Source organism: Hemitrygon akajei, chromosome 4, assembly GCF_048418815.1.
Source record: "Hemitrygon akajei chromosome 4, sHemAka1.3, whole genome shotgun sequence".
Classification (NCBI taxonomy): Eukaryota; Metazoa; Chordata; class Chondrichthyes; order Myliobatiformes; family Dasyatidae; genus Hemitrygon; species Hemitrygon akajei.
The window spans coordinates 138526905-138553274 of NC_133127.1; the positions used below are offsets into that span (position 1 = coordinate 138526905).

General features: G+C 38.8%; 1 protein-coding gene across 8 annotated transcripts in view; it reads left to right on the top strand.

The window, feature by feature from the left end:
- Positions 1 to 26370, top strand: part of LOC140726699 (disks large homolog 2-like) — a 797667-nt gene that overhangs the window by 482149 nt on the left and 289148 nt on the right. For all 8 annotated transcript variants that reach the window (XM_073043428.1, XM_073043429.1, XM_073043430.1 and 5 more), the window contains 2 exons: positions 7364 to 7520; positions 25937 to 26039. In XM_073043428.1, the coding sequence (XP_072899529.1) occupies positions 7364 to 7520; positions 25937 to 26039 (260 nt within the window). The remainder of the gene's footprint in view (positions 1 to 7363; positions 7521 to 25936; positions 26040 to 26370) is intronic.

Genomic DNA, 26370 nt, shown 5'->3' on the forward strand with positions numbered 1-26370 from the left:
AGGTCCAGCTCTTGGCCTTCACGTATGGCTTAGCTACCAAGCACAGCGGGAATGGGCAAACACACACAAAATGCTGGAGGAACTCAGCAGGCCAGGCAGCATCTATGGAAAAGAGTCCAGTTGATGTTTCAGGCTGAAACCCTTCAGGAAGTCTGGAGAAAAAATGCTGAGGAGTAGATTTAAAAGGCGGGTGGAGGGGACAGAGAAACACAAGGTGATAGGTGAAACCTGAAGGGGAAGGGATGAAGTAAAGAGCTGGGGAATTAATTGGTGAAAGAGACAGAAGACTGTGGAAGAAACAAACGGGGGGAGGAGCACCAGAAGGAGGTGATGGGGTGGGCAAGGAGTTAAGGTGAGAGAGGGATAAAGGGATGGGAAATGGTGAAGGAGTGGGGTGGGTTGGGGGGCATTACCGGAACTTGGAACAATTTCCTCAAAATTCTGGTAATTTCCCCCAATCCCCCTCCCTTCACCATTTCCTATCCCCGTTTCATGCAGCAGAACATCTAGATCTTGCACCAGAACATTTAGATCCTGGACTGGCCTCTACAGCAACCTGAGGACCCACCAACAGACAACCCCTTAGGAGAACATCATACCTGAATTGAGAGATTGCAAAGGAAGGAAAGAATTATGTATGATATACAGTTACCTTCATATTTCGATCTTTCTTCACAAAAGAAAACAATTATTGCACAATCTTTTGTGTTGGTTTTCTTTCTGAGTGTGCTTCCTCTCTTTTCACATTTTGCATTAATTTTACTATTTCTGAATGGTGGCATTTTCAGGAGGAAATTACTTTGAACTTTTGAATGATTACATTGATTTAAGATATAGGTCAGTTTTTTAATTATAAATAGAATAGTGAGTAGAATTTGGTTCCTGATTACAAAGTTAAAATAAGTTGTAATTCTATTATAGTAAATTAGATCAATTAGCAACATGCTTATGTTTATAAATAGTAAGCTTATTCTAGTTCATTGAAGTTTGGAACAGTGCATTTTACTAACCTATGATCTAATTGTTTGTAAATTTTATTCTTCACTTATATGCTCTAACAAAACTAAAATATTTACCAACTAAAGGTCCTTAAAACTAAATATTTTGTGAACAGTGTTGAACAACTTTAGAAATTGATTTTGCTATTGACACAGTGGATTGGATCTGCCTTGGTAGTTCATTGACCCTTTATTATTGCGGTTTATTTTAGAAGTACTAAATACAAAAAAAAGCTCTGTTAGTTGCCTCCACTGCCTTTGCCAATATGTAAGTTCCACCGAAAATTAGCTATACTGTTACTGACACTCACTTTCATTGTTTTCTAATTAGACCCATGCCCTACTTATTTTTCTTCTGAATTTAAACTTTTGAACTAAGCTCATTAATATCAGAATCAGATTGGTTATGACTTACATTTGATGAGAAATTTGTAGTTTTGCAGCAGCAGTACAGTGCAGAGAAATAAAAAATTATGAGTTATAAAACAAAGTGCAAAACAGAAAAGAAAAAGTGATCATTCAGAAATCTGATGATGGAGGGGAAGAAGCTGCTCCTAAATCAACTGAGTATGTGTCTTCTGCTTCCTGTCCCTCCTCCCTGATGTTAATAATAAGAAGAGGCTATGTCCTGGATAGTGAGGGTATTTCATGATAGATGCTGCCTTCTTGAGCCTTGATCTCTTGAGGATGTCATTGATGGTGGGGACGGTTGTGCTGTGATTGAGGTGGATGAATCTATGACACTTTGCAGCCTCTTGCGATCCTGAGCTCCATCACAAATTGCAATACAACCCATCAGAATGATCTTTATTGTACACCTATAGAAATTTGTATTTAATCTTTGGTGACATATCCAATGTCCTCAAATTCCTAATGAAGTACAGCTGTTAGTGTGCTTTCTTCATGATTGCATTGATGTGTTAGGTCCAAGGTAGATCCTAGAGATGTTGGTGCCTAGGAAGTTAAAGTTGCTCAGTTTTTCTGCTGCTGACCCCTCAATAAGGACTGGCGTGTTCTCCCAACTTCCCCTTCCTAAAGTCCACAATTACTTCCTTGTTCTTGCTAGTGTTGAGTTCAAGGTTGTTGTTGTGACAGCACTTAACCAACCAATCTAACTTTCTCCTGTTAGCCTCCTCATCACCTGAGATTGTACCAACAGCTGTCATCCCATTGACACATTTATTGATGCCATTTGAGCTGTGCTTAGCCACATAGTCATGACCGTGGAGAGAGTAGAGCACTGGGCTAAGCATGCATTGTTGAAGAATGTCAATGTTGATAGTGAGGATGAGATGTTATTATTTCTCCATATTGACTATGGTCTCCCGGTAGGGAAGTTGATGATCAGTTGCAGAAGGTGGTACAGAGGCCCGGGGTGTTAATGACAATCCCACATTGAGACAATCCCCAGAATGCTAAAAAATATTGATGTTTTCCAAATCTTTGAAGTCATTTAGATTGGCAAATGAATAATTCAATATTCCATCACTGTTCAGTGATTATTCCCTTTAGGTGAAGACATATAATATGCCTTACTGTATATATAGGAGTAATTGCTAGTTTAGGAATACTGTTTTATTAGTCATGAGTTTATTGGTCTTACTAAAAGTTGGAAATGGTTGCAAATGAAGTAGACATAATCTTGATAAAGGAACATCAGGAATCAGTTTGAAAACACTGTTGATACATTTTTGCAATGTTTATTAAGAAGTAATACTTTTCAGGAAATCTAACTACCTTGTCTTGCAGGCACCACACTTCAAAATTAAAGAGCATGCATTAGGAAATTGCATTTAAAATGCTCCTTTGGATAAAACATCATGATTTCAAAGTACACTGTTGAGAGGAGAGGACCAATTTAGTAAAGAACATTTTGCTGATTGGGTAAAATTCACTTTTTCCTGATGGAAACCTGACTATAAACTAGCAATAAAAGTTCCTATCAGTTAAATGGTCTCCTGCTGACAGTGACAAAAGTATGATGACCATTAATAATCCATATTACTGTTGACTTTATAGATGGTGCTTATGCAGTTTATGGCTGCTTATTTTAGTTCTAATCAGCTGTGCTTACTTAACTCCACAGACTGGCATTGGTTAATATTACCTATCTAGATCAATAAAAAATGCTCGATGGTTGAATAAGTGGTTACATATATCATCGAAGCATTAGAGTAGCTTATGTAGGCACTGCTTGAAATTAGCATTGAAATAAATAGGATCTGTGATCCTAAACCAGAGCTGTGTTCTCAGAATAAGGCAAATGAATTCCAGGTTGACCAGGCTTTGCTGCTGGGCTGTATCATAAATTCTGACAATAGGGTCAAGTGACAGATGTGGGAATGGGTTTATGTAAGCCTGAGATTTATTTCTTCTGGAATGACTGAACCCCAGCTGCTTCTTTAAGAACTGCCAGCCACTGCTACAGTGTCAGCTCATATACTTCTTTCCTAACAGTAACTCTTATTATAAACAGTACAACAGAAGGTCTATTAGCATTTATTGTGGTTGCTCAACGGAATCACATTAAAATTTAGCTATTGTCTTTCTGAGATAATTTTCATCTGTACAATGCAAGGCACTTATGGTATTATAGGAGAAACACTAGCGTGGATAGAAGATTGGCTGACTGGCAGCTGGCAAAGCGAGGGAATAAAGGGGGCCTTTTCTAGTTGGCTGCCGGTGACTAGTGGTGTTCCACAGGGATTGATGTTGGATTGCTTCTTTTCATGCTATATGCCAACGATTTGGATGATGAAATTAATGGCTTTGTGACCAAGTTTGTGAACATTTAGGAAAGGCATATAGTATTGAGGAACCAGGGAATCTGCAGAAGGACTTAGACAGATTAGGAGAATAGACAAAGAAGTGGCAGATGGAAAATACTGTAGGGAAGTGTATGGTCATGCACTTTGGTAGAAGTGCAAACTATTTTCTAAACGGGATGAAAACTCAAAAATCGGTGGTAAAAAGGGACTTTGGATCCTTATGCAGAATTCCCTAAAGTTTAACTTGCAGGTTTAATCAGCGGGAAGGAAGGCAAATGAAAAGTTAGCATTCATTTTGAGAGGACAAGAATATAAAAGTAAGGATGTAATGTTGAGGGTTTATTGGACAATGACCAGACCACACTTGAATATTGTGCACAATTTTGACCATTATCTAAGAAAGGATATGTTGGCATTGAAGAGAGTCCAAAGGAGGTTTGTGAGAATGATCCTGGGAATGACAGGGTTAACATATGAGGAGTAATGATGACTGTGGACCTGTTCTTGCTGGAGGTTAGAAGAATAAAAGGGAATCTCATTGAAGCCTGTCAAATATTGAAAGGTCTAGATAGATTGGACATGGAGAGAATGTTTCCTTCAAACTTTTCTTCAGAATTGGAAAAAGTAGGCTATTCGATATATTGTGGTTAAAGGTGATGAACTTAGAGTGTGGATCAGTACATGGAACAATAATGTTGTGGCCATTACAATGACGTGGTTGAGAGAGGGACAGGAAAGTGAGCTTAATATTCCGGTGTTTCAATGTTTTAGTAAAGATAGAGAGGGAGGTAAAAGAGTGGAGTGGGAGTTGGACTATTATCCAGGGACAATGTCACAGCTGCACTCAGAGGGGGCATAACAGAGGGCTCGTCCACTGAGTCTATATGGGTAGAACTCAAAAATAGAAAGAGTGCAATCACTGATGGGATTGTTCTACAGACTCCCTAGAAGCCATTGGGAAATTGAGGAACAGATATACAGGCAGATTGAGAAATGGTGTAAAAGCAACCAGGTCATTGTCATGGGGGACTTTAACTTCCCAAATATAAATTGGGACCTTCTGGGTGCAAAAGGTTTAGATGGGGCAGAATTTGTTAGGTGCTTCAAGGGAGTTTTCTTAATTCAATTTGTAGATAGTACAAGAAGAGGGGCTGTACTGGATCTGGTGTTTGGTAATAAGCCTGACCAGCTGACTGACCTTTCAGTGGGTGAGCAGTTAAGCACAATTCCTTAAGTTTTAAGATAGCTATCGATATGGATAAGTATGGACCTTGCGGGAGAGTATTAAATTGGAGCGGGGCAAATCATGAGACTAATAGGCAGGAACTAGTTAATTGGGAACACTTTTTTTTGGGCAAGTCCACGTCTGACATGTGGAGGGTTTTTAAAGACCAACTGCATATAGTGCAGGACAGGCATGTTCCAGTCAGAAGGAAGGACAAGGATGACAAGGTAAGAGAACCCTGGATGTTGAGAGAGGTGATGAATTGGATGAAAAAGCTTAGGAAGCTAGAATAAAACAGAGCCATTGAGATTATAAAGAAGCCAGTAAATAACTCAAGAAATGAATGAGGAAAGTCAGGAGGGGCCATAAAAGTCCTTGGTAAGTGGTATTAAAGATAATCCTATGGCATGCTATGATATATCAAGAGTAAAAGGATAAGTAAGGAGAGGGTAGGACCACTCGAGGATAAAGGGGGGAATATTTAATTGGATGCTGAGAATATGGGTAAGGTCCTTAATGAGTTCTTGACATCTGTATTTACCAAGGAGAAGGACATCGAGAATAGGGAGACATTTTGAGGTAAAGGAGGAGGTAGCATTGGGTCTCTTAAAGAGCATCAAAGTGGATAAGTTCCCAGGACCTGCTGGGATATTGAGAGAGGTTACTGAAGGAGACAAGGAATAAGATTGCTGGAGCCCTTGACAAATATCTTTGTGTCCTCTTTAGCCAGAGTCCTGGAGGACTGGCAGGTAGCTGATGTTGTTCCATTATTCAAGAAGGGAAGTACGGATTAACCTGCAAACTATAGACTGTTGAGTGTTACATCAGTATTAGGGATGTTACAGGAGAGAACTCTTAGGGATAGGAATTATGAACATTTGGAAAGTCATGGCCTAATTAGGAGGAGCCAGCATGGCTTAATATGGGAGAAAGTGCAGAGAAGGTAGACAATAAAGTGCAAGGCCATAACACGGTAGATTGGGAGGTCAACAGTCCTTCTTATTGTATAGTCTTATAACATCTGGCTAGAACCTGTCCTTGAGCCTTGTTGTATGTGATTTCAGGCTTTTGTATCTTCTGCCTGATGGAAAAAGAGAGAATGCCTGCGGTGAATAGACCTTTAGTTATATTGGATGATTTAGTGAAGTAGCAAGAAGTGTAGCCAGAGGTCCATGAAGTTTTGGTAATGTACTAGTTTCAGTAATGTGCAGAGTTATGTTCACAACTCTCCTCAGTTTATTGTGATGATGGGCAGAGCAGTTACCATATCAAGCCATGAAGCATCTGGATAGAAGATGAATGAAATCTGGAATTCACAGAAGAAGAGGGAGGGGAAAATGATCAGTTGAATGATTTAATTCAGTGCTGTTCTAGATGAGCGCAGTTTCAACGACTCTCAAAAAAATTCAGCACCATTTTTTTTGATTGAGGCCAAATACATCAATATTCATTTCCTCCACATCAGCACACTGAAAATTGATTATGTGTTCAGTTGCACAATAGCTTCATCACCTGACATCACTTCAGTATCTTTTGCTTGGTCTCTTGTTGTTGATGATCTTGACAACATGGATATTTCTGACTTTATTTCCTTTGCATACTAAATACCTTTTTTGACAGTAAACTTGAATTAATTAAATGGTGCTTCAGGTCTGTGTCTGATGCTTGATCACTAATCTTACAAGCTAACTTTTTAGCAATCATAATTTGTGTACTTTAACATGAGTCATTGCTTCAATTGCTTTGTCTTTACTTTCCCTGAATAGGATCTTACATCTTTGAAATTCCTATCCATGCTGGTTTACCTCTCGGAGTATGTTCATCGACCTACTTCAGGAATACAGTATATTTTGCTAGGATACATTATTTTGATGTTTCTTTCCCCGTGAGATATAATTTCACACTCATTCTTCTATTTCCAATTGTTCAGAATTCATACTTTGCTGCTATGTCAAATGGCTGTTGGATAGAGTAGCATTCTAACTTATCCATTACATCATCAGATGTGTGATATTTAATGTTCTGTGGAGCTTTTAAGTTAATGAGTGTGCAGTGCATTTCAGAGTTGATTTTTGTGAATAAAACTTCTATCTTTCGTTCCTAGCTGCAGCATTAATTGCAGCAACTTCAACACCTTTCCCACCTGAACAAATTCATGATAATGAAGAGCAATTCCGTCCTCCCTCTATCTGTCTCTCACAATCTAGAATTTATCCAGAATTTGATAATGGATTGATTGGTTCTTTAGTTCAATAAAGTATGAATGTCAAGGCTATCCATCAAAGATTTTAGCAAAAAAAGATATATGAGATAAAGGGGTTGAAAATAAGCTTTCAGAGCCATGATTTGGATGTTACTTCTTGTCTCTGCAGGGAGCCCAGAAAATTTGTGTTGCACAGAGGATCCTGTGGATTAGGCTTTAACATCGTTGGGGGTGAAGATGGTGAAGGGATATTTATCTCGTTCATCCTGGCAGGTGGACCAGCAGACCTTAGTGGAGAGCTGCAAAGAGGTGACCAAATTCTATCAGTAAGTCATTTTTATTTGTACAAATTAAATTGAACTATAATAGTTTGGTCATGCTGATTCTAATCAATAATATGTACAGCTTATCCATTGAGACCAAGATATGAGTGCTGATATGGTATGACTAAAGAAAGAGCTTGGACCTAAAAGGTGAATACTGTCCAACAGCATGCACAGTAATGCCAAAGCTGATGAGAAAGGAGGCAATGAAAACTTTGGTATCTTGTTAACCATTAAGAACCAATGAGTTGAGATTGCTTTCCTTCCACTTCAGTTCCATAGGCTCTAAACTGATAGATAATGACTCTATTACATCCTATGTTAATGTACCAGTTATGTATCATGAATACACTATACACTCTGCAAGGATTTGATGAATCCTGCGGCTCCATGGGGTAGATGGGGCTCGTCAGCTGTGGCTGGCGGCTCATCTAAGAGAAGGAAAACTCTGATCTCAAACTTCCACTATCTTGTAACTATACCCACTCATGGGGAAGGCTTTGGGAGTAAACCCTGAGGGAAAAATCTGGAGCTGGAGTCACTAAAACAGACCTACATTGAGTTCAGTGTTGGCTGGCAACTCCTGCAAACCTGCTGATACCAAACTGTATCCGTCTCTGCTGTTCTTTTGGGTTGATCAGATGTGCAGCAAGGGGGAGTTAGCTACATGGGCTACAGCTTGTTCTCCATATCGTACTGCCCAGGCTCTGCATATCTAGACACAAAATACAATGCAGATGCTGTGGTCAAATCAAGAAGAACAAACAAGCTGGATGAACTCAGCAGGTCGGGCAACATCTGTTGAAATGAGCAGTCAACGGATGCTGCCCGACCTGCTGAGTTGATCCAGCTTGTTTGCATACCTAGATAGCTGGGACACAATATTCATGGTCAACTCTGCCAACGGAAGCTCAGCAGTGGCATATAATTAATATTACTCCACAATCTTCCAGCTTGTCCTGACTATTACCTCCCTTGTATTCTGCACTCGTTGGATACTTGCTTGCAAACTTGCTCATCAATTTTCCTGTAAATATTTGAACAACTATGATTCTCTGAACACTGCATCCACTTTTACACTTTTGCTCAACCCATTTGGTTTCACTTGATGCTTCTTCTAACATAACAGCCTTTTTCACAGCTGATATATTTCATGAACCAGGATAGCCATTCTTCCTTTGCTTTTTTTCTCCCTCTCTATTTCATCTGAAAACCCTGTAACTTTTAACATTGAACTGCCAGTCCTACTCTGTAAGCCATATTTTCATAATTGCACAAGTGGATGTAGTATCTTCTGAATTTAGAAAGCTTTGATCAAGTTGGATCTATGAGGTTGTTTAACAGGGTTAGAGTATGTAGAATGGAGGTACATGTGAACTGAGAACTGTGAGAGCTTAGAAGGCAGATACACAAGTGTATCACAAGTTGGATCAACCTTTGATCTGCTGGAGGAACTCAGATGAGCAGCATCTGTGGTGGAAAGGAATTCTTGTTTCAGGACAAACCCTGCATCAGGACTGGTGTAGTGTTTCCAGCTTAATTCAGGGTCCCAACCTGAAATGGTGAAGACTCCTTTCCCCCCATAGATGCTGCTTGACACTCTGACTTCCTCTAGCATGCTTTTTGTTGCTCCAGATTCCAGCATTTTGTGTCTCGTTTCTCAAGCTGACTGGCTATGTTTAGTGGGAGACCACACAGCTTAAATTCTGACTAGTCATAGTCTATATCAGCAATTTGGCTGGGAGAATCAAGTTCCTTATTTCCATGTTTGCCAATGTCATACAGCTAGATTGCATTAAGGATAATGAGGAGAATACAAAGAGAATGTAGTCAAGATAAATGAGTGTGTGAGAACATGGCAGATGGAACATAATATTGAAAAATATTAGGTCATTTATTTTTGTGCACCAAACAAAAGAGCAGAGTTTTTTTTGGACAGTGACAGATTGGAAAATGTTGATGTCCTTGTACATAAGTCATTGAAAGCCAACATGAAGGTGGCACAAGTAGTTAGGAGGAAATAGTATATTGGCTTTTATTACAAAAGCGTTTGAGTTCAAGAGTAAAGAATATTGCAATTATTTATGACTTTGGTTAGTCCTTGTCATGAAATTGTGAGTGGGTTTGGTCTCCTTAGTGAATAAAGTATGTACTGACCATAGAAGGAGCACAGCAAAGGTTCACTAGAGTTTTATAATGTCTTTTGAAAAGGTTCAATAGCTTCCAGGGTTGACACTTTTCCATTTGGTGAGAGATTTAGTAGACTGGAACTGTATTCTTTAGAGTTTAGAAGATTAACTTCAAAGTTCAAAGTAAATTTATTATCAAAGTTCATACTAAGAGGAAATCTCAACAAAACTCTACTAACTTCTACAAAATCATTCAAAGGATTTGTAGGCTAGGTACTGAGGGGATGTTTCTCCTGACTGAGGATTTTATAACCAGTGAGTGCAGATTGAGAATAAGGGGCTGAGATGTAGATATTTTCACTTGGAAAGAGGTGAATGTTCAGAATACTGTACCTCCATAGGGCTTCAAGGAAGCTGGATTTGTCGTTACAGGAAAGATACTAGCATAGATGGATTGGCTGACTGTTGGGGTCATGGAGTGGGAATAAAGGGGGCCTTTTCTGGTTGGCTTCTAGTGACTAGTGGTGTTTCACAGGGGTCAGTATTAGAACCACTTCTTTTCATATTATATATCAATCATTTGGATGATAGAATTGATGGTTTTGTGGCCAAGTTTGTTGATAATACAAGGCTAGGTGGAGGGGCAGGTGGTGTTGATGAAGCATGGAGTCTGCAGAAGGACTTAAACAGATTTGGAGAATGGACAAACGAAGTGGCAGGTGGAATAAAATGTTGGAAAGTGTATGGACATGCACTTTGGTAGAAGGAGTAAAGGCATAGACTTTTTTCTAAATCAGAAACAAACTCAGAAATCAGAGGTACAAAGGGACATGGAAGTCCTTGGGCAGGATTCCCTAAAGCTTAACTTGCAGGTTTAGTTGGCGGTAAGTAAGGCAAATATAATGTTAGCATTTATTTTGAGAATACTAGAATATAAAAGCAAAGGTATAATGCTGACCAACACACACAAATTGCTGGAGGAACTCAACAGGCCAGGCAGCATCTATGGAAAAGAGTACAGTTGACATTTTGGTCCTGATGAAGGATCTTGGCTCAAAACATTGACTGTACTCTTTTCCATAGATGTTGCCTGGCATTTTGTGTGAGTTGCTTAGATTTTCAGCAGCTGCAGATTTTCTCTCATTTGTGGTGTAAAGCTGAGGCTTTGTAAGGCAATGTTTAGACTTCACGGAGTACTGTGAGCAGTTTTGAGTCTTGTATCTAAGGAAGGATGTGCTAGCATTGAAGATGGTCTAGAAGAGGTTTATGATCCCAGGAATGACAGGGCTAATGTATGAGGAATTTGTGATGGCTCTGTGTCTCTAGTCACTTGAGCTTAGAAGAATGAGGGGAGATCTCATTGAAATTATCAAATCTTAAAAGGCCGAGATTGAGTGGATGCGGAGAGGATGTTTCCTATATTTGGGGTATCTAGGACCAAAGAGCACCAGCTGCAGAGTAGAAGGATATCCCTTTATAATAGAGATGAGGAGAAATTTCTTTAGCCGGGGAAGAATAAATTCACCACCCTCTGGCTAAAGAAATTCCTCTTCATCTCTGTTCTAAAGGGATGTCCTTCTATTCTGAGGGTGGTGCCTTTTAATCCTAGACTCTCCCAGTATAGGAAATTCATTGTCACAGACATCTGTGGAGGCCAAGTCATTGGTATATTTAAAGCAGAGGTTGATAGGTTCTTGATTAGTAAGGGCGTCAAAGGTTATGGGGAGAAGAAAGGAGAATGGGGTTGAGAGGGAACTAATCAGCCATGATTAAATCACAGAGTCAGACTTGACAGCTAACTGGCTTAATTCTGCTCCAATGTCTTATGGTAATATGATTGAATGTGACTTTAAATTTAAATTATTTTTAAAGAATACTAATAGTTGCCAGATGAGGGCAGCACTCATTCATGCATGAATATCTCAGCCTCGTAATTAGATACTTTTTTCTGCATCTGTCACAAATTCTTAGCAGTTTGCATTGACAATAAATAATTGATTTTGCGTACCAATGTAAATATAGGAAAGTATGCTGGGGTTTGTCATATGTTTTCAATTGATATTAATTTCTTCTTGTCTCAGAACAGTATAGCACAGGAACTGGCACTTCAGCCCACACTGTCCATACCTCACTGCAAAATTCAGAAAAAAATGATTAAAAAGTTAGAGATAGATTTTAAACTGATCTTTGAGAATATTTAGGTGAAGGAAAGGATGCTATTAGAGAAAGGTTTCCAGAGCTAAGAACATCAACAAATGAAGACACGGTTATCAAGAGTGGAGTGTCTTAAATGTAAAATGCATTACAGGCCAGAGTTATGCAGTAGTGTTCTGGAAGGATCTGATCTGCAGAAGGTTGTAGAGATTTATGTTGGTATTGATGAAAATATATTGAATAGAAAGGTGTTGGCATATGTGACCTGGTGTGAACTTAGACATGAGCTGAAAAGAGTTAATGGAGAATGGTAGGTGTCAGGCCATCCAAGAAAACTTGCAACAAACAACTCACACAAAATGCTGAAGAAACTCAGCATTTTATGTGTGCTGCTTGGATTTTCTGCATCTGAAGATGTTCTCTTGTTCGTGATACGATTTGCAACAGTTAACTTCGTAAATCAAAAGGATGCGTTTATTTGGCAGCTGGACTGAAGCATTATGAAAAATAGATGATATTACAAGGGCATTTGGTATCCCTCAGATCTCAACATGGAATTCAGCATTTTCAAATAAATGGCTTTTCCAGTTTGTATCTGTTCTGTTGAACAGTCTTCCATTAGCCCCCACCATCAGCTCTTGGGTCCTTAAAGCCTCCATCTTCCTCCCACCCCACCTTCCTTGAACACCCCAACCCTCCTCTCTCCTCTGGTATCACTGACTCTCTTCCCCCCTCTTATCCCATCTCTAGTCCTTGCCATGTCTTCACCATTCCCTCTGACATTTCCCTCTCTGAGGCAGAACATTCTGCCTTCAGTAAGGGCCTCACCTTTATCCCCTTTACTTGTACCTCAATGAGTTCCACACCCACCATGACATGAGCTTTCTTCCATTGCCTCCATCTCCAAGCCCACTTCTTTTTGCAAGGTTACCACACCCCTCACTGATGACCGCTTCTCCCATCTTCAACTTTCCTCTGCTTCTTGGACACCCTGCTCTGGTTCTCTGCCTGCTCTGGATCTTTTCATCTCAAACTGCTGATGAGACATCAACCATCTCAACTTCAGCACTCCTCTCTCCTCAGCTCCTCGAACCTTACACCATCTGAATGCACTGCCCTCCACACTCTCTCTGCACCAATCCCAGACTTACCATCAAACCTGCAGACAAAGGGGGTGCTGTTATAGTATGGCACACTGAACTCCGCCTTGCTGAGGCCAGGTGGCAACTCTCAGACACCTCCTCATACCTACCCCTCGAAGAGGACTCCACTCTAGACCATCAGAAAATTATCTCTGACACCATGACTGAACTCATCCACTCTGGAGAACTCCCATCCACTGCCACCAATCTCTTAGTTGCCCTACCCCATCATCAGTGTAGGGTGTGGAATCCTGGACAAAGAAGTAGGCTCAGAGATGGAGGCAATGGAAGAAAGCTCAGTGTCATGGCTGGTGTGTATTTCACTTCTACCTCCTACCCAAAATCCACACTTGATTGTCCAGGTAGGTCCATTGTCTCTGCCTGCTCCTGCCCCACTGAACTCATGTTCTCATATCTCAATTCCATTCTATACCCCTTGGTTCAGTCCCTTCCCACCTACATATAACCATATAACATTATTACGCACACACGTCCGCAACACTTTTCAATCCCTTGATTTCCTCAGTATCTTTCAATTCCCTGGCCCTGATTGCCTCATCTTCACCATGATGCTCTGTCCCTATACACCTCTATCTCCCATCATGAAGGCCTCAAAGCTCTTCATTTCTTTCTTGATAAAAGAACCAACCAATCCCCCTCCACCACTACCCTCCTCCGTCTGACAGAATTGGTCCTCACCCTGAGAAAATTTTCCTTCATCTTCTCCCACTTTTTCCAAACTAGAGGGGTAGCCATAAGTACTTGTATGGGCTCCAGCTATGCCCACTTGTTTATTGGCTACATAGAACAGTCCAGGCTCAATGCCTTCCCCAGGTTTACTCCCTGCAGCTTCCTCCGCTACATTGACAAGTGCATTGGTACTGCTTCATGCACCCATGCTGAGTTCGTCAATGTTATCAATTTTGCCTCTAGCTTACATCCTCCCCTTAAATTCACCTGGTCCGTCTCTGTCACCTCCCTCCCAATTCTGAATCTCTTCATTTCCATCTGTGGAGACAAACTGTTAACCGACATCTTTTATAAACCTACTGACTCGCATGTTTGTCTCCATTATACCTCTTCCCACCCTACCTACTTTAAAAATGCTACAGGTGGTCCCCGGGTTACGTACGAGTTCCGTTCCTGAGTCCGTCTTCGGATTTGTACGAAAGTCGGAACAAGTGCATCTGGTATTATTTAGCATCAGTCAAGTGTTTGTCTTAGTATGTAGTATATATTTTACCTTTCTATGCATATAAAACACTTAAGAAACGTATGTATTCCAATAATTAAACCATTGCGTTGCTTAGTAATAATTGTAGCTTTCATCGGGGCAGCGCCTTTCAAATGCTCCATTATTCTCACTTTATCCGTTATCCTTTAAAATTGTTCCGATGGTTGACTGACTGTAGCCTAACGCTTTTCCAATGACCGATGGCATTTCACCTCTTTCCAAATGCTTTATTATTTCCACTTTATTTTCAATCGCGATCGCTTCCCGTCAATGGAACAGAAACACTGCGGGCAGCAGCTCCCGAGCTTTGCCGGCTCCCGAGGTCCGCTGGGTCCTAAGGACCATCGCATTGAGACAGGCTAAATGGGACAAGTGGAGGCTGTGCTGGGTTTGGGTGTTTGCTCATCCACAATATTCCACGTGGGAATTTAAACTGGAGGTGGCAGTGGGTTTTTTTTACGAGGTCGAGTTGCAAGCTCAACATCAACCCAGCACGGATGGTACGGGAGTCTCTGGATCGACATCAACCCGGCACGGGAACGGTCTATCACTGGATCGAACTCGAGAAACTCCGTCCTCCAGCCCGGCGTTGATCTCACTGCACCACCAGCCGACCGGAATGGGGGGGGAGGGAAGGCGGGGTCAGGGTGAATCTTGCTAAGAAAAATTTAAGCCAAATACAAAGTTTAACTCCCAACACAGTGTCAACGGCAACTACTTAAAATGGCGGATGGTGTCACGATCCAACTTAAAATGGCGGACGGCGTTCTCCTTCCTCGGTTCCTAAGTACAAGTTGTCCGTAAGTCGGACATTCATAACTCGGGGACTACCTGTATTCCCTTTTCTCAGTTTCTTCCCCTCTGCTACATCTGTTCCCAGGAACAGAGATGTCCTCCTTCTTTAAAGAATGGGATTTCCCTCCCTCCACTATTAATGCTGCCCTCACCGGCATCTCCTCCATTTACGGTACATCTGCGCTTTTTTCAACCCAACGATTCCACGTTTCCCAATTACACATGACCAGTTAATCTACTAACTCATACATCTTTGGAATATCAATATACCAGCTCCTTAAGAGACAGTGGTGGAATTGAACCCAGGTCACTGGTGCAGTAATAGTGTTTTGCTAACAACTTTGTACCATCGGCCCCAAATGTAAGCAGCACTCACACAGAATACAGAAGTTGCAGAAGAGATACAGATGTTGTAAACTTCTCATTCTACAGATTTAAAATGTGAGTCACTCTGTTTCTTTCCTTGGTCTGCTATATGCTTCCAATAGAAACTTCACAAGCAATATTTTTCAACTGAACATTAACTTTCTGGACTCAAACTTAGTTCCCATTTTTATGGAACAGCATATGTTAGTAATGAGATCCTGCTTTTGCAATGTTCAGTTCCTTTCTTTACTTTTCACGTCCTATTCGTTTATACATTATGTGGTCTTTCCTTTTGTTTTAATCCTTCTTATCTTCCCTCCTTTGACAGACAGCCCTCCTTTTCACATGCAATTAGATTGAAACTTGTTAGATCTTTAAGTATTCCAGTTCTGATGAAAGGTCATCAATCTAAAATGTTTTTCTATGCTTTTCTGTGCACTGGTGCTGACTTGAACTACAGGTTATTTTATTCATATTCTGTTTTTTTAAATCTTTAATTGGTTTCTTTTTTTCCTTTTTTTCTCTGCAGTTATTAACATTTTCAGCAAATGTCAAATAGGGGCAAAGCTGAACTTCTGCCTATTTAGCTTGTATCTACTTTTCTATCAATGTAGGCTAAACAGTAAGCTTGGGAAACATGACCACCTCCCACCCCCCATGTGTTTAAAGGGAGTACTGGAATCCGAGTGCAGTGAGTTTAAAGGGAGCATGCAAAGAAAGGCAGGTGATTTTACAAGGAATATGAGGAAGGGGACCTCAGTGTGTTTAAAAGGAATTTGTAAAATTCTGATGAGTCATCTTATTAATCTCTCTCCACAATCATTTCTTGATCTGCTGAATATTTTTTGGAACCCTTTTATTTCAGGTTCCAGTCGTAGCAGTGTTTTGTATCTCACAACTCCAGCAACAATATTTTTTAATCTCTCCTCTGATCTTAGTCATTTCCTTCTACTTACATTTCCTACAGGTAGACCTATTGTGATCAATTGTCTTCACACCCTGTCAGCATCAGCTGGCCAGCATCACCATTACTTAGAAATGGAACTGGAATTGCTTTGTTATTGTTGCTGGTATTGAGATACTGTGAATAGCTTGTCGTGCAAACTGTTTATACAGATCAATTTAGTGCACAGTGCATTGAGGTAGATTGTTAGAGACAGAGAATTTAGATTTAAAGGCAAGGAAGATTATAATAGAAGTATGAGTGGATATGTAGGTTCAGTTTGCAACGAGTCACCCTGCTCTGGCGACATCTCGTATCTTTTAATTATTCTTTGTTTCCACCCTGTCAAGATGTTCCATTTATTCTTTCCACTTGTCTATGCAAATTAAGAATGATTGATTTTAAAATTTCTCAGTTCTGATGAAAAGTCATCAACCTGAAGCGTTAACCCTGCTTTTTTTCCCTCTGTATGCTGAGTATTTCCAGCATCTTTATTGCAAAGGCTGGATGTAAGCAAGCTGTGTGATGAAAATGATAGTGTTAGAAGCTCAATGCAGAATCAGATAGAAATGATCAGGTTGAAACTCTGTCTCTGTCCTTGGTCTTCTACACTTTGAACAGAAATTACACAATGTATTTCAATTAACTGTTAACTTTCTAGACTTAACTTAATTACTAAATGCTACTCCCATTTTTTTGGGAATGGTTTTTGCTGATAATGACCAACAATTTTTGCAATTTTCAGCTCTTTAGTGCCAGTGGTAGCATAGACAGTGGCACAGTAGCACAGCAGTTAACTCATCACTTTACAGGACCAACAATTACCAATCAGAGTTCAATTCAAGCCACTACCAGTAAGGAGTTTGTATGTTCTCTCTGTGACTACGTGGGTTTCGTCCAGGTGCTCCCGTTTCCTCTCACATTCCAAAAACATACAATAGGAGTTAGTGAGTTGTGGGCATGCTATGTTGCCACCAGAAGCATGGCGACACTTGCAGGCTGCCCGCAGCAGAATTGTCATTGATTTGATTTGATGCAAGTGACACATTTCACTGTACATTTTGAAAGCTAATTTTTCTTTCTTTTTTCCAATCATGGGAACCAGAAGTTGGTGAGTGTAAAGGGATCATGAGAAATGGGACCCCATTTTGTTTAAAAGGAATGTAGAAGTAAGGCTGATATGAGTTTAAAGGCATCATGGAAGACAGAACTAAGTGCATTTAAATGGAGCACCAGAAACAGGGCTGAAGTCAGTTTAAAGAGAGGACAGAATCTGGTGTGCCAGGTGCCAAACTATTTGGTTATCTAAGCAAATTAATACTAGATTATTGGTGTTTTACTGAATACCCAACAGCCAGTATTACCCCACAAGTCCTTAGAATTAAAGACCGAAGATAAATCTCTGTTCCCACAATTTGGATAAGATAGTTGGAGATGAGGATAGGATAACACAAGAAGAGAATCATTCTAATTGTATAAATGTTAAAAGGCTATCTTAAATCTATTTCCCAAGCCCTAATTTTCTTTGAAAAGATGAAAGGAATGGCCTTTATCTTTAATTTTTTTTGCAGTCCATGTAGCAAAGATACTCATAAACTTGTTGACTTGTTGACCAGCAAATTTTCATGTCATGATGAGAGGGGAAATTAATGATGGATTGTTAGTCAGTGACTTCTCTTTCCCTTCTAGATGCTGCTCAAATACTATTATAGACATGGTTGAGGATATATGTGGTGGATGGATTGAAAATCACCTTTCTGTTTGGTAATGTCAAGCCTTTAGAATATTGTTACATCTGTGCCTAGCCAAGTAGGTGGACAGTTGTCCACGTGACTGGTATAGAACAGGGGTGGCCAACCTTTTACATCTCATGCGTCAATTTTTCCACGCACAAGTTCAGATGCACCATACAACTCTTGTACCCCCATTCAAATCATGTAAAAATATGTTAATATAGACATATTTAGCATTTTTACATGATATATTGATTTAATATAAAAACAAGATAAACATTACTTACCTTAATGAGACTTTAACAAATATATTTTGTCTTCTTTTGATTTCTTCCTTTTTCTTAATCACGTATTCTTTCCATAACTCAGACCCAAGCACTAGCTTCAGTTTTCCTTCTATTTCAGTCTGATGTTGTGTTTTATAGTGTCTATCAAGATCATGTCTTCTATTGTGTGAGAAAATGTTTTCACAAACAATGCACAACGGTTTTCCTGACAGACCCACTATAAATAAGAACTCATTTTCCCACTCTTCATTGAATTCACGCTTACTATCACTTTCTGCTTTTCTTTTGCTTATTTTCTTTTACATCATGATGGATAACTGAATGTAAAATCACGGCTTAACTTTCGATGAAGTACAAAACTGCAAATGTTCACAAAGGACGAACAAAGCACAACTCCGTAGCGCACAAGTGTCAGTTGTAAACTGACTGGCAAAAACCTGCGACGCACCGCTGGTGCAGGCGCCTGGCGCCTCAGGATCAAACAAGTATCAAACGTGTATTGAACAGTTATGGAACGACTGCAGAACAAAAGTCCTTCTTTCCTAGTTTGACTCATTGAACAGTTTTTTTAAATTGAAAACAGATTAATGTGAAAGAAGATAACATTTGCCAAAAGATGTGCACAAAATAATAAAATTGCTAAAAATAATTGCTAAGTTTTAGATTTATTCTCAGTAAAACCCATTTCTAGCTCTAAGCTACTTGAATTCCTGTTACAGATTTTTTTTTCTACAAATCGGTTTTTGGTTAATACTTTTTGCATGAGTAGGCTTACTTTTTTATTATTATCACTGGGTGCAATGCGCCACTTCTAATCATCCAATGTGCCACTTAATAACCATGCCTTAATCTAATCGGTCTTTGCTGCAATTTTCTTATCTATTCTATATAACCCTCATATGTCAACTGACTCTGTATCTCTCCTTCTGAACTCCAACATCCTCATAAAAGAACTGCTTTATCCAGGAATCAATTGAGTTAACTTTTTCTGATGTGTCTATTATGCAAAAATATACTTCCTTAAATAAGGAGGCCAAATCCTGAAAAAAGGAGGCAATACTCCAACTGTGGCCTCACCATTATTCTATATTACTGGTGCATAACCTCGCTTCTTCTATAGTAGTGCATTTGCATTTAAATGTATTCTAGTTTTTCCTTATACCTATCAAAACAGATGATCTCATTATCCTTCATTTGCTAAATATAGTGGATTCTGGTTGATTGGGACACAGCAAGACCAGAGTATTTTGGCCCAATTAAGAGGCTGTCCCAATTAGCCAAAGTTTCATGGAAATACAAACATAGATAAAAAGGTATAAAAAAGACAAACTGAGGAAATTATGTATTTAAGTGAAATCCAGAAAACATTAGAACACTATCTACAGTACTATAAACTGTGCATTAGTTTCAATGGAAGAATTCATTCAGTGAACCTAATGAACAAAATCAACACAGACACCAAGTGCAGATAATGGACTGCCTTCATACAATGCTGTTGATGATTACATCCTCCAAATCTTCATTTTCATTGTAACAGTGAAGATGATTCTGAATACCTTCAAATTCTTCATAGTTCCTAATTTGTTGAAGTAGTAAAATTATTTCATTTTCACTCCGGGCCATTTCTGGCATTTCCAAACCTGAATGCTTGAAACCACAGTGAGCAGAACAGTTCTGAATTGCCCTACTGTTTATTTCTTGCCAACTAGCAGAGACAAAAATAACTGGTTTTGAAAACATGCACACGCAGCTGACGCAATTTGAAAATGTTTTGCTCTAAGCACGGTGTAGCATCTAATGTTTGCACAAGTGCACACGACTGACGCTAGTTAGAACCTATTCAAAATAGTCTCCTGCCTCAATTAAGCAGCATTGTGTCCCAAATAAATAAAGGGAATCCCAGCAATTTTCTTGATTTTTTTTTTGTTCTTAAGAGTTGTCCTAAATAAGCAGCTGACCTGATTAACCGATAGTTCAATTGACTGCTATCCTCTGTATTGGTCCACTTATTTAATCTTATTTCTTATAGATTCTTTACATCTTCACAATGTGTTCTCCCACCCATCTTTGACTACTACTGTATACATTGAGCCCTTTTGTCTAGTTCATTAATATACAATCACTTTATTTCATACTACTGTACACCTGCACTTTAATGTAAATTTCAAATCAGCCAAACATGTGGCAGAAATTCAGTGCATTAAAGCATGTAGACATGGTGAAGAGGTTCAGTTGTTCTTCAGATCAAACATCAGCACAGGGAAGGAATATGATCAATGTGACTTTAACCATGAAATGATTATTGGTACCAGACAAGGTGGTTTGAACATCTCAGATCTCAACTGCTGATCTCCTGGGATTTTCATGCACAACATTCTCTAGTGTTTAGAAAGAATGGTGCAAAAAATCTCAAACATCCAGTGAGCAGCAGTTCTGTGGATGAAAGTGCCTTGTTAATAAGAGAGGCCAGAGGAGAATGGCCAGACTGGATCAAGCTGTCAGGAAGGTGACAGTAACTCAAATAACCATGTGTTACAATGGTGGCATGCAGAAGTGCATTCAGAGATGCTCAACACATCAAACTTTGAAGTGCATGAGCTACAGGAGCAAAAGACCACAAACATACACTCAGTGACCACTTTATGAGGTACAGGACGTACCTAGTAAAGTGACCACTGAGTGTAGATTGTAAATATATGAAGGTCAGCATTAATCCCTCAGACACTATGCACATTGCAACTTTCAGATGTTGTTTTTATATGTTAGCCAATCCTATTTCCCAGCAACTGCATATCGTTTCCCCACCCCCATTCCAACAACTTTTATCTTGTGCAACTTTACCTTTCATTTGATACTTTATTGAATGCCTAATAAAAATCAAAATGCAGACTGGTAACAAATGGGTTCCATTCTTATACTGATTTTGTCTATAAGTTGGAAAATACACAAGAATCATTCAATATGATAAATCTATCTATGGTTTTTTGTGAATGGCAAAAGCACATGAGACTGATAAGAAAGAACAATTACTAAAAGTGGACAGAACAAATGTTCATCTATACATAGGAGTGAATATATTGGACTTCTGATTTTAATAATATTATGCCCTCTATGCTACATCTGCTAGTTTCCCATTATCTACCCTGAGTGGCACATTGTGAATGAACACTTTCAATAAACCTTGTATTATGATGTTCTATGTGCCTTTCTATACTGTCCTAATAATAGATAGTAATATTATCCAATTAAGAATTAGATGTCATTTGATTTTTTTTAGTTCTTCTTTGTGCCTTGTGATGCATCGGGTGGCAACCTTGCCGTTTCTTTAGCATTTGTCTATTTTCTATGAGGCCGAGTTGTTAGCTCGACGCAACCCAGCACGGATGGAAAGCCTGCAAGGAGCCAGCCGGATTTGAACTGGACCACTCGCATTGAAGTGCACTGTGGATGCCATTACACCACCAGCCGGCTCATAGATTCAGGCTAACTGATTAACAGTAACAGTTTCCTGCCTTCTGTCACCTAGCAAAGAAAGCAACTTGCTAATCCATCCTGCCTATTTAAACTCTAGTATTTCACAATGCATGTATTTTTCATCCCAACAAGAACCACTTCTGAGAGAAGTTGGAAATAAGTTAAACTTCCAGGACAATTATGGGGATAAAGTACCTGACAAACTCCTCGCTAATTGCTTAAAGCAAAAGGAACTATCCTATACTAACCTGCTCCATCACTATTGCTCTTGTCGCTTAAACCCACCGGTCTTTCATCCATGATTCTTCATGTCTGCATACTCCCTTGTTGTCAAACTATTTCTATTCCTGATAAAGGGTCATTGATTTGTAATGTACTTTAAGGTAGGGTTGAGAGCCTGTACCTAATTGGCGATAATCTTCGAAAAAATTCTCTTACACGTCATGGTAATTCTAAGCAGAGATGAATGTTGAATTGTGCCTTTGAACCTTTGATCTCTATTAATATGGAATGATTATGATTATACATAGTCATAATTATGGACTTTTTTTAAGGAAAAGAAATTAGTTCTGTTGCTTAAGTTCAAGCAGCAACTATGGAAAGGAATAAATAGTCCACATTTCAGGACTCATGATGAAAGGTCTCAGCCTGAAACGTTGATGGTTTATTCCTTTTCATAGATGCTGCCTGACATGCCGAGTTCCTCCAGTATTTTCCATGTGTTACTCTGGATTTCCAGCATCTACAAAATTTCTTGTACTTTTGAAATGAGTAAAGCATTTTATAAAACGTTCAAAAATTAATAGATAGATAGATAGATACTTTATTCATCCCCATGGGGAAATTCAACTTTTTTCCAATGTCCCATACACTTGTTGTAGCAAAACTAATTACATACAATACTTAACTCAGTAAAAATATGATATGCATCTAAATCACTATCTCAAAAAGCATTAATAATAGCTTTTAAAAAGTTCTTAAGTCCTGGCGGTAGAATTGTAAAGCCTAATGGCATTGGGGAGTATTGACCTCTTCATCCTGTCTGAGGAGCATTGCATCGATAGTAACCTGTCACTGAAACTGCTTCTCTGTCTCTGGATGGTGCTATGTAGAGGATGTTCAGAGTTATCCATAATTGACCGTAGCCTACTCAGGCTATTAATATTAATATTAATATTAATATTTTAATTAATATTAAAATTAATATTCACTGCTGCTTTTCATGTTATGTGTTAATAATCTGGATGATGGAATTGATGGCTTTGTGGCTAATTTTACAGATGATATAAAGATAGGTGGAGGCACAGGTAATATTGAGGAATCAGGGACTCTGCAGAGAGACTTGGATAGATTAGGGGAATAGGCAAAGAAATGACAGACAGATTACAGTTCAGGGAAGCATATGGATATGCACTTTGTTAGAAGGAATGAAGGCATAGATTATTTTCTAAATGGGGAGCAAATCAGAGGTGCAAAGGGACTTGCGCAGGATTCCCTAAAGGTTAACTTCCTGTTTGAATAATTATAATTATTGTTAATAATTTTGTGACACTTAGAAGATATTGTCTCTCTTTCATCTAAACTATATAGAATATAGTTACAGTCTTCCAGTGTGTCCTTATACAGGAAACCTGCCATCCTTGGAACCATTCATTGCTTTCTATCCACTAAATTCAAGAAAGTCTCAATCCTAAGTGCTCTACCTGTATTAACAATCCAGTGTAGGATTACATCAAAACTGATCTTAAAACACAAATATATCATATTCCCCAGTTCTTGGTTATCTACTCAACTAGTGAAACGCTCAAAGAAAATCCTACATATTAGTCAAACCAATTTTCCCTTCATCTAAATTGCCTCTGGCTGGTCAATCCTATTGTGTATTTTAAAGCTATCCTGTTATTATATCCTTCAATTTCTCTCCTGCCAAACAGTTCAGTGGTTCTGTGCTTTTTCTCTCTCTATTTTCTTAAATAATTTTCTCACATTGCTATCCTCCAATTCACAGGAATGATTCTGCAATTTACCAAATCCTTCATTGCTAAACAAACCTCCTATAAAACTCCAGGTGTTGATCATCAAGTTCTTGATATTTTTCAGCTTCTAAGTTTACCAATTTGGATAATCTTTTGACAAATAGTTACTTAATTCAGTCTTTCAATCTCATTAGACCTTGATTCTCTGATATAACCAGCAGGTTTTGTATGTCTTCTTCCATGAAGACAGATGCAAATTATTCCATTTGTCTATAATGTCCTTTATAAATTCTATTGCACCTATCTGTAAAGGGGCCACATTTATCCTTGTTAGATTTTCCTCGTTATGTACAAACGTTTGTACTTACAAAAGCTTTAGAAGCCTGCTTTTAAGGATTTTACCAATTTACTCTTGGATTTCATCTTGTTTTTCTTCATCAACTTCTTGGTCTTTCTTGGTTGAAAGCTAAGACGTAAAATATTCTGTTTTTAGGTGTATTGCTATTCCACATAACTTTATATGTCTGCTTTTGATTTAATAGTAAACTTAATTTCTCTGGTAAAACACTTTTTCTTTTGGGTTGTTTGCCATAAAGCATTTATTTTTTCAACTTATGCACTATGTGTTTTAAACACTAAACTATATCTGTTCCTAACATGTTTTTCAATGTACTTCCAATCAAGTATACCCATCCTACTTCTATATCATCATAGTTCTTTTGTTGCAATGTAGTCCCTAGTTTCATATTACTTTCAAACTCAATTTTTTATTAAGAGAGGTGGACAGGGGGAGAATAAAGATCTAGAAAGAGGGACAAGGGAAAATTTGGAAGTCTTGCCTAAAGAAAAGGATTGCACAAGAACGAGTGAGATGAGTGTGAAGAGGGAAAGATGGCAAGAGATGTGAGATGGAGACAGAGTGATAATGAAATGGAGAAAAGGAATGAGAGGGCTACAGCAGGGAGAGATGTACAGAATGAAAAGGGTCTTGGCCTGAAATGTCGACTGTACTTTTTTCCATAGGTGCTGTCTGGCCTGTTGAGTTCCTCCAGCATTTTGTGTTTGTAGCTTGGATTTCCAGCAAATTTTGTTTGCAGCAGGCTGATATCTCCCAGACATGGAGTTTGGATTCTGCTCCTTGGATTAAAAACTGGAGCTCAGTTTGATTTGCAGTCTGCACTCCGTCTACTGACATGGGACAACACTCTAATTCCATTGAGTCTTTGTCACCCCTTTCCCATTATTATTCCTTCTGCCCCTGCCTCCTCATCTTCAGTGCTCCTTTTGAAACCCATTCTTCTAGAGTCTCAAATTTGCTTGATATTGTCCTAAATTCTTTATCACTCTTCTTCCAGCATCATTCTCACCCGCTAACTCTGAACACTGTAACCTCATCCATTCCTCTAATCCCACCAACTTGCCCTCTCTGTCTCCACTCCCTATAATTATGCTCTATCACTTCTTGCTGCTCACCACACTTACTGTCTCTAGCCCCCTCATTCCTCCTTTCTTTCCCTACCCTTTCCAATTCACTTACCCTATTATTGCATCACAACTCCCCTTTAAATTCCCTGCTCCCTCTTCTCCAGCCTCTCCACTCAGCTTACTGTTTCCACTCTATCTGCCCTCTTACTTAATTGTCCTCACTGTACATCAAACTCTTCTAACCTCTTTCTCGTTCCTTCCACGATATCCTTTTCTCACTTCCCCTTCCTCTCAAAAACAACAGCATTTTCATTTTGTTTTGCAGTATGATTTTAAACTACAACTTAATCCTTTTCTAATATTCACACTGTTTATTATGATTTTAATCACTTGACAGCCAAATTTGTGTTATAATTTTAGTCATATTGTAATATTGAAATGTTGATAATCAACATAGCAACTGAAAAGCTTACATTTTGCTGATTTCCATTAATAAACTGTTCACTGCTCTGTATTTCTGTGATTGCATTTCTTTTTTCATGATTTTGTTTGATTTTGATATTTGCTATTTGAATACAAGTTGTGTTTCTTCAGTATTGGTAGGACTTTTTAAGGGTTTTAAAAGCCTTGTATTGTAGTTGTGGCCTTAAAATATTCATGCTATATGTACTGCTATTGGCACTCAGTTTTAAATCAGCTGCAAACATAGGAATCAAGTTAATATACAGGTAAATTCACTTATTTTGTTACCTTATGCTCAGGTAAATGGCAGAGATCTTCGTGTTGCAACACATGAACAGGCTGCAGCAGCTCTTAAAGGAGCCGGCCAGGTTGTGAATATGATTGTTCAGTATAAGCCTGAAGGTGAGTACTCTAACTTGAACTTGAATGTTTTGAATGCTTGATATTTGCTTGATGAGAATAATAAATTGACGTTTAGTTAAACTTTGGGCAGACGTAACATTATTACTAAGATTCTAGGGAAAAAATATGTAAGTTCAACAACATAAAAGAAAAGATGTACAAGGATTAAATAACATTGACAATCCAAAGCTATGTGACAATCAATGGGAAGCATTAATTTTCCTTTTCTGATGTGTTATCCATTAAGGTGACTTTAAAGAAAGGAATGTATTTTGTATATTTAATCTCTTAATCAAAATATTGGGTACGGCATCATTTATGCATTAGTGAG